The 8,968-nt window shown below is 51.5% G+C and overlaps 1 protein-coding gene across 3 annotated transcripts; it reads left to right on the top strand.

The window, feature by feature from the left end:
* Positions 1-246: 246 nt before the first annotated feature.
* Positions 247-7,344, top strand: MARCKS (myristoylated alanine rich protein kinase C substrate). Of its 3 annotated transcripts, none has more exons than XM_088161897.1 (3): positions 247-512; positions 2,915-3,087; positions 4,194-7,344. In XM_088161897.1, the coding sequence occupies exons 2-3, from the start codon at positions 2,989-2,991 to the stop codon at positions 4,953-4,955; spliced, it is 861 nt and encodes a 286-aa protein (XP_088018023.1). In that variant the 5' UTR covers positions 247-512; positions 2,915-2,988; the 3' UTR covers positions 4,956-7,344. The 3 variants fall into 3 exon arrangements, with proteins under 3 accessions (XP_088018023.1, XP_014734787.1, XP_088018022.1); XM_014879301.2 differs by lacking the exon at positions 247-512 and adding an exon at positions 2,545-2,667; XM_088161896.1 differs by lacking the exon at positions 247-512 and having other exon boundaries at positions 2,674-3,087.
* The last annotated feature ends 1,624 nt before the right edge of the window (positions 7,345-8,968 follow it).

The raw sequence follows: 8,968 nt of genomic DNA, 5'->3' as shown, positions 1-8,968 counted from the left end.
TCTACAGAATAACTTGTGGAACTAAGTACCTACAGTAAAATCGCTTAAGGCTTAGTCTTTTCTACTTTCTTTTTCTTTTCAAGTTGTAAAACATTGAAATGGATGAAAAACATATCAAAAGCATAATGTAAAGCACACCATCTAAACTCCAAGTCAATATGTGAAATTTTTCAGTGACGCTACTCAAATTCAGACGTAGCTAAGGTGAAAAGTAGAAATGCATATGCCCGTGCCGGTGAAATTGCATATACCCGTTCAGGATGCCTTTTGATACTGATAGCGAAGTCCTGTCATGGTCTTCCAGCAGGTCTTCTTAGGTGATCTGTTACATCAACCAGTCTAAAGAAATAAAAACCCAAACCACCACCAACAAAATCACGATTTCCTCAATATCCGGATTAAAAGGAGCACACAAAACACAACGCGTGCAGTTGAGAAGCGGGGGAGGATCCCGAAGAAGGAAGCTGTCCGGCTGGCCGTGCCCCACGGTTGCGGTGCCGTCACGCCATAAGGTGAGCCCTCCGCAGCTCGCTCCATCCCTTTTGCCGCCGGTGCCCGCTGCCGCACACCACTCCACCAGCACGCCCGGGAGAGGAGGCAGCCGGCGGATCCCCGGAGAGCGGCTCCCGCCACCGCGGCACCCGGGAGCTGCCGCCGCGGGCCCCCGGCCACGACCCCGGCCCCACCCGGCCTCGCCGAGCCCAGCCCTGCCCAGCCCAGCTCCGCAGCAGCGGGGCCGGCGGCCGCAGGTGACGCCGGGGCGGGCAGAGCCGCTCCCGCTCCCGATCCCACCATGGAGGCCCCGCCGCCCCCCGCCGTCGCCAGGGAAACCGCCCGGCGGCGCGGCCCCGCCGAGGGAGCCTCGGGGCGCGGCGGCGGCACCCTCGGCACCCCCGCCCTGCCGTGGGCGGTCACCCCGGCAGGGCCGCGGCCGCCCCCCGCGCCGGGCCCGGGGGCTGCGGGTGCTGCCGGTGCGGGGCGCACGGGTGGGCGTGGGGGGCTGCCCCCGGGGGAGCGGGACGCTGCTGCGCCGTGCTCGGCGGGGCGGGCGGCGGCGGCCGAGACAAAGGGAGCGGCGGCAGTGGCTGCGGACGGGCTGCGCGTGAAATGCGGTGGGAGGGAGGGAGAGGTTCTATCCCCCCACCCGGTGAAAAATACCAGCCAAATGCCCCTTTTTGCCCCCCGAGAAACGAAATATTCCCCTCGAGCGGTTGAAAGCAACCGGCTGCCCTCGCCGGGGTTACCGAGAGGAGGCTCTCGGTGTCCGCACGGAGCCCACCGATCCCGCCAGCCCCGGCAATCCGCGGGGAGAGGGAGGTGGGCGGCTGAGCCGAGCCTCCCCGCTCCGCAGCCCTTCATTATCGGAATCATTTTAACATCCTTGTTTATAAACAAGAGGCGTTCGGAGGAGATTACCCGGCTATGGGAAACGATCGTTCTGACGCTCGTTTCTGCTCCTTAAAAGGGGATGGGGGTGCCGGGCGGGGGAGGGGGGGGGTCTAGACCAGCCTTCCCCGCATCGCGGCACGGAGGGAGGGAGCCGGCCGGCTCCCCGCACACGCTACCCTCTCCCCCGAGAAAGGAAATCACTCGGGTCCGTGATATTTCGTCCACCCCAGCGCTGATAAGCGCTCCGGATCACCGTTAATTCGCGTGCATTAGTTTCGGGTTACATCTTATTCGAGGGTTTAAATTCAACGTAAATACACACTCGGGGCTGAGGTTTGGGAAAGCGCGAATGTTTCCCTGATAATGTCGCTTCGCCCACTACTTGAGTGCATGGAAATGTAATCGTGAAGTGGGTCACCGCCTTTAGAAAATACTTTAAAAACACAAATCAGGAATAATCAGACAGCAGAATTTAATTAGAGCCGTAGGCTAATCACAAAATATTTTATTCCAAGCCAATATCGCTATGGGGGAGGGGTCCGTTTCTGCTCCGGCAGCGGCTCCTGCTGCCACTGCTTTAGCGTTTGCAACATCTGGCCTACAGACCTACTAATTTCGACTCGTGATCTCGTTCGGCGAAACCCGATCTACGTGGTTCAAATACCTTCCAAATTGGGGGCGATTTAACAATCGCGACCAATTAAACCCGGGGAAGAAAAGAAGAAAAAGAGAACAACAACAACAACAAAAAAAACCCAACAAAGGTGGGGGGGGAAGCAAGCAGCAAATCCCCTCCTTCCCTCTCTCCCCCGCCCGGGGCTCGCACACACTATCTGTTGCTCTCTCACGGCGGCAGCGGGCGGGGGCGTGCGGCGGGGCCGGGACGCTCTCGCTCGCACTCACACTCACACTCGCACTCACCCGCACGCCCCTCGCACCATTGTCCCTGCCCGCCCGCCCCGCTCTCGCTCTCTCTCGCTCGGGGTGTTTTGTTGGCGGCCCGGCGCGGGGCCCGGCGCGCCCGCCCGCGCCGCGGCGGAGCGGAGCGGCACATTCATTATCGGCCGGGGGCCGATTTCAAACCGCTGCCATCGCGGCTCCATTGTTCGCCGGGCGGGCGGGCCCCGCCCCCCTTTGTGCGCGGCCGCCGCGATTGGCCGGCGCCGGGCGGAGCGCTGCCGTCACCGCTCGGGAAGCCCATTCATCTGTGCACTTGGGCGTTGGACTCCGCATCTTATTAGCAACCAGGGAGATTTCTCCATTTTCTCCTTGTCTACAGTACGGCTACAAATCTGGGATTTTTTATTACTTCTTTTTTACTAAACTTGGGCTCCTTTTTTTTTTTTTTTTTTTTTTGCTCGACTTTTTCCTCCCTTTTTTTCCCCTCCCTCCTGTGCTGCTGCTTTTTGATCTCTTCAACTTTAAATTTTTTAAAAGGAGTGCATTATAATCGGTTCTGTTCTCTCTTCTCTTTTTTTTCCCCCTCTGGTGTGTGTGTGTGTTGCTGCTGCTGCTGGTCGCCCAGTATTTATACCAACCCAACGCTCTTTGTTTCCCCTCCTTTTGGATCTGTTGAGTTTCTTTGTTGAATAAGACAGCATGGGTGCCCAGTTCTCCAAGACCGCTGCAAAGGGCGAAGCCGCCGCCGAGAAACCTGGGGAAGCAGTGGCTGCATCTCCATCCAAGGCGAATGGACAGGTAAAAAACGAAAAGAAATTTTTAAAAAATATTAAATCTACTCCTTTTTCTAAGCCAACTTCGACGGACTCTCTTTCGCATCCTGTTTAATTCTTCTTCCTTTGATGCCCCAGTGGCACATTCAATGGAGAATACGGTCGATCCTTTTATCTTTGCAACTCGAGGCAAAGGAATAATTTCTTTATTTTGGCTAAACGGGCTCGGCTTTGAATGATTCGTTCCTTTATCTTTCCTTGTGGGGGGCGGGGGGGAAGGGGCACGGTTCTTTCTTTTCCTTTTTTTTTTTTTAAATCCCTCGTGTATTATGGTGGAGCGTCCCAATGGCTCGTAAACGGAAGGATTTTACACCGCTTGGCTTTTCTGCCCGCTTAACCTCCTCCCGAAGACGCTCGGTGCCTCTCGCGGAACGCCTCCCGCGGCAGAGCCGGATGGCCGTGCGGGAGCGGGGCCCGGGGCCGCCGGGCAGGGGGCTCCGCGGGCAGCCCCCTCGGGCGGGACCTCGGGCTGCGCCGCCCGCCCCGTCCGCGGCAGCTCCGCCGGGGGGTCGGCAGTCGCGGGGCACGGCTTTCTGTCACCCACCCGCGCCCCCTCCCCACGAGTGAGCCTGGCCGGCCGTGCCCCCGCTGCCCCGCGCAGCGGCGGCGGCGTTACGGGCAGCCACCCCCCGCCGCCCCCGCAGCTGCCGCCCGGGGCAGCCAGCCGGGCTCCGGGCGCCTGAAAGATGCAAATGCGGCGTGAGTGGGAAGGGGGGGGAAGGCGGGGGCGCCTTGCCGCACCGCCCGGGCGCAGAGGGGCCGCGGCGGGCGGGGGGCCGGGGCCGGGCCGGGCGAGCTTTGTTCGCCTTCCCCGCCCCGCGCCGCCGCCGCGGCTTGGACGGGGCGCGCCGAGGGCGGGGGAGCGCGGCGCGGCCGCCGCTGCGTGGAGCCGGGGCGCCCTCTGGCGGCCACCGCGAGCTGCGCCCGCCGCTGGGGGCGCCCGGCCCGGCGAGAGCGCGGGGCTGCGAACCGCGGGAAGCGGCGAGGCCAGAGCGGCGGGCGGGCCGGGAGGGCGGCGGCGCCCCGCGATTTCCCCGGGCACCGCCGGTAACGCTGGTCCTTGTCTTGCAGGAGAACGGCCACTTGAAGGTGAACGGCGACGCCTCCCCCGCGGCGGCGGAGGCGGGCAAGGAGGAGGTGCAGGCGAACGGCAGCGCGCCCGCCGAGGAGACGGGCAAGGAGGAGGCGGCCTCGTCGGAGCCCGCCTCCGAGAAGGAGGCGGGAGAGGCGGAGAGCACCGAGCCGGCCTCCCCGGCGGAGGGCGAGTCCTCCCCCAAGACTGAGGAGGGCGCGACCCCCTCGTCCAGCAGCGAGACCCCGAAAAAAAAAAAGAAGCGCTTTTCCTTCAAGAAGTCCTTTAAGCTCAGCGGCTTCTCCTTCAAGAAGAACAAGAAGGAGGCCGGCGAGGGGGCCGAGGGCGAGGGCGGCGCCGCCGCCGCGGCAGCGGAGGGCGGGAAGGAGGAGGCGGCGGCCCCCGAGGCGGCGGGCAGCGAGGAGGGCAAGGCGGCCGCCGAGGAGGCGTGCGCGGCCGGCAGCGCCGAGGCGGCGAAGGAGGAGGCGGGGGACTCGCAGGAGGCCAAATCGGACGAGGCCGCCCCCGAGAAGGCGGCGGGAGAAGAGGCCCCGGCATCGGCGGCGGCCGAGGAGCAGCAGCCGCCTCAGCAGGCAGCGGAGGGGAAGGCGAAGGCGGCGGAGGAGGCGGCGGGCGCCGGCGCCGCCACGAGCGAGGCGGGCAGCGGCGAGCAGGAGGCGGCCCCCGCGGAGGAGCCGGCGCGGCAGGAGCCCCCCGCCGAGAGCAGTCCCGAGGGACCCGCCGCCGAGTCGGCGGAGTAGTAAGCGCCGCCGCCGCCCCTCGCCGACGGACTTTTCTTCCCCCCTGTTTGTTTTTGGAGTGGTGCCAGGTACTGGTCTCGGAGAACTTGTCTACAACCAGGGATTGATTTAAAAGATGTCTCGTTTCTTTTTTTTCTCTCCCCCCGCAGCTCCCATCTCAAATCGTTATGTGTTGCCGCCATTCCAACGGGCGGAGGGGGGCTCCCCTCCGCCTTCCTCTCCCATCCTCTATATTTTGGTTTTTTTGGGGTTTTTTTTTCATCAGTATTAATGTTTTGTTTTGGTTGGTTCGGTTTATTTTTTTCCGTTGGTTTTTTTTCTTTGTTCGTTTATTTTTTAATTTCATACTTTGCAACTCTCTTCATATTATAAAACTTTTGCCGATCGGTCTATGGACATGCCCATATATGAAGGAGATGGGTGGGTCAATAAGGGATATCAAATGAAGTGACAGGGGCCGCAGTGGGGAACCCGGGGCGCGCAGCCCTTGCCGGGAGTGCACCCCGCCAGAAATGATGTAAGGGGTTAGTCTTTTTTTTAAAAGAAAGTTATTACGATGTATTTTGTGAGGCAGATGTTCTATAAGGTTTACAACACTACAAGTCTTGATTAAGAAGGAAAGGAAAAAGGAAAAAAAAAAATAAAAAATAAAAATCAATACCCAGATAAAGAGATCATAGTCTTAGGAATTCATTTAAACCATAGGAACTTTTCACTTATCTCATGTTAGCTGTATCAGTCAGTGATTAAGTAGAAATACAAGTTGTATAGGCTTTATTGTTTATTGCTGGTTTATGACCTTAATAAAGTGTAATTATGTATTACCAGCAGGGTGTTTTTAACTGTGACTATTGTATAAAAAAACAAATCTTGATATCCAGAAGCACATGAAGTTTGCAACTCTTTCCACCCTGCCCATTTTTGTAAAACTGCAGTCATCTTGGACCTTTTAAACACAAATTTTAAACTCAACCAAGCTGTGATAAGTGGAATGGTTACTGTTTATACTGTGGTATGTTTTTGATTACAGCAGACAATGCTTTCTTTTCCAGTTGTCTTTGAAAATAAAAGAAAACTCTTCAGATGCAATGTTTTTTTTTTTGGTTTTTTTTTTTTGTGTAGCATCTTGTCTATCATGTTTTTGTAAATACTGGAGAAGCTTTGACCAATTTGACTTAGAGATGGAATGTAACTTTGCTTACAAAAATTGCTATTAAACTCCTGCTTAAGGTGTTCTAATTTTCTGTGAGCACACTAAAAGCGAAAAATAAATGTGAATAAAATGTATAATTTGGTTGTCTTTCTTTTATGGATACTCTGGTAGCTTAAAGGGACTAGTCAGTATTGCCTAAATTTGTACAGAGACAGTCATGTGTGCTGTTAGCACTAGCTTTGAAAAATACCTTCCTGGATCTTGGACTCTCTAGTACTGTGCATTTTACAGAGCAAGTGTGCAGTGCACCAGGTAATTTGTAGGCTTTTGTGGCTTTAAAAAGAAGACTGGAAGGCAGTCTGAGCATGTACAGTGTATGATTCTCCTGTCCAGGCTCCATCTTGCTTTTAAGACCAGAGGTATCCAGTGTATGAGAGTCTTGCCTGTTGAGGAAAATTAGATTTAATTTGAATTGCTTAGAGTGGGGCACTGAAATTTTTATGCTCAGTTGCCTAAAAATTATGCTCTTGAACAGATGTCCTACTTAGGTCTTGGTATGCTGGTCCTGCTTTGGTACCTCAATGATTGTCTTGAAAACTTTAGCCTGGAAGGAGAAGGGGGAAACTAACACTGCCATTCTACTTAAAGTAATTAAAAGCAATATTTTCTTTTTTTCCTCAAGTGCTACTCCCAAGTACAGGTGAGTTTCAAAGCAGATTTCAGAATTTGTCTATAAAAAAAAAATTACTTGGTGCTTGCCTCTAATTGTTAGGCTTTTTGGCTAATTTCCAGCATATTGCTCAGGGCAATTATGCCTTAAAACAGTGAGTTCATGTAAGAAAAGCAGCAGTGGTGTTTGGAGGGTGGAAATTGATTCAAGAGAGTGTTGCTTCTAAGTTTATAGGAGAAAGTTTAGTGTTACACTTATTTGCTTCCATCATTTTCAGCAGAAACTCTTTGGAAGCAATTATGATTCATTTTATGAGAAAATGGCACGTTAGCACCTTGTTCCCTAAAGAACAAAGCCTAAACTGAATGAAGTATAGTAGATTTCCTGCTGAATGCATACTTCTTTTTGTTTTGTTTGGGGTTTTTTTGTTTTTTGATTCAGCTGTCTACCATTTTAACTTTGGCTTGTATGTACTCTAGTTGCCCTGGTATTTCTCTATAACTTTAGAAATGTATTGAAATTATGCTATAATTGCTGAGGGACAAAAATAAATGGATGTAAAACAAGATCCTCCACACCAGTGTCATTCTTGGAGTACATGTGTTTGAAGTCTAGTGCATAACTGCTTTGCTAAGGGGTTTTTATAACATGGCTGTAAAAACCTGTTCTGAGACGCATAATGTCTTGGCTATAGAGTCAATGTCTCTTTTTAATAAATATATATATTTAAATCCAAGGATTCTTAAAGAGAAGTCTGAATTTTTTTTCTTTTTCTTTTTTTGTCAAACTGTGTATGTACATATGAAGAAAATAATTACTAGTAAAGTTGTTTTTCAGATTTTTCTTAACCTCTCAAGTTTTCATGGTTTTTTTTCCTCACTCAGCCGGTAGTTTCTGAAGCACTTTCTGTTCCTGGGAGTGCAGAATTGCTCCTGCCCCTGGCAGATGGACTTTGGGCTTGGGGCTTTGTCATTCTGTGGCTTGACTTGACTTGAAGTATATTTCCAAGTCTCAACACTGGTAGAGTTTCAAAATTGCATCTTAAGAACACCAGTTCCATGGTCTGCTCTTCCTGTTCCAGCAGTTGGGTGAGATTTAATGATGCCAGTTTTCCACTGTGTGGTTTAAGAAGAGGACAGAAGTCAAGAAAGGGCTTGGAATCATGAAAATTGAGAAGTTTTGAACTGCTACCTCCTGGCAGAGAATTGTGCAGGAGCATCTTTCTTCCCTGGGTCCCCAAGGGACTGAGTAGTCATTTCTGTGGAATTGTGGAATATTGTGGAATATCTTTTTTTATGTACAGGGAAAATGAAGGAGGGCCTGGGTGTTAGTGACTGGTCAGGTGGTTCATCTTCTTACTGAGAAAGCTTTTTTTTTTTTTTTTTTTCATTGGTTTCCTCAATGAGAATGCTAATTATAATAAGTATTGTAATTTCAACGAATTCTCTCAGAGCATATGTGAATTTAAAATGTGTGATTTCAATCCAGTTTTCCTGTATTGTGGTTCTTTTTAAGCAGAATTTTGTTGCTATGAACAAGGTAATTTCTGGTGTGTTGAAACAATGTCATATTTTTAGATAAAACTTAACTGGAGTCTAATTTTGCCTGACTAGAGGCTCTAGAGATTGACTTATTTTGTTTATTTACTTACACTGAGACAACAGTTTACCTTGTTCAAGAATGTAACATGGTTGTACAAAAGCGCTTTAGATCTCATGCCTATCTTAGTAATATCTAAACTACATTTCAGACTTTCTAAATCAAAGTGTCTGACCTCAAGTACTTGAGTTTTGTATCTGATCCTGATACTTATTACTGTGAAACCTTAGAGACTTTGCCTTCAGGCAAGGAAGCAAGGCAAGAAAAGGGAAACCTGAGATAGGTGAGGGGAGCAGAGTTCAGGCTTTTTATTCTGCTGGAGTGCCATCACCTTCTTGCTTGCGTCTACAATCCTGGGATACAAATCAAGTCTTATTTCAACTTCTGCCATATCTAAAAACTCCTGTTGTATTACATGCAAGTGTTGCATATTTATTTTACTCCTTTAGTATGAAGTTGTCTATTTTTGAAAAATGTTTTTTGTTCTACAATACTGTTTGAAACAGCTAACTCTTGAACTTCACTTGCAGATCATCAGATAAAGATTGAAAGTTTTAATCTGTATTTATTATTTGAATTTTTCTAAGTTTC

The sequence above is a fragment of the Sturnus vulgaris genome, chromosome 3 (genome assembly GCF_052056855.1).
Source record: "Sturnus vulgaris isolate bStuVul1 chromosome 3, bStuVul1.hap1, whole genome shotgun sequence".
Taxonomy (NCBI): domain Eukaryota; kingdom Metazoa; phylum Chordata; class Aves; order Passeriformes; family Sturnidae; genus Sturnus; species Sturnus vulgaris.
Note: the sequence above shows the minus strand (reverse complement) of the source record. Positions and strands in the feature narration are given on the sequence as shown.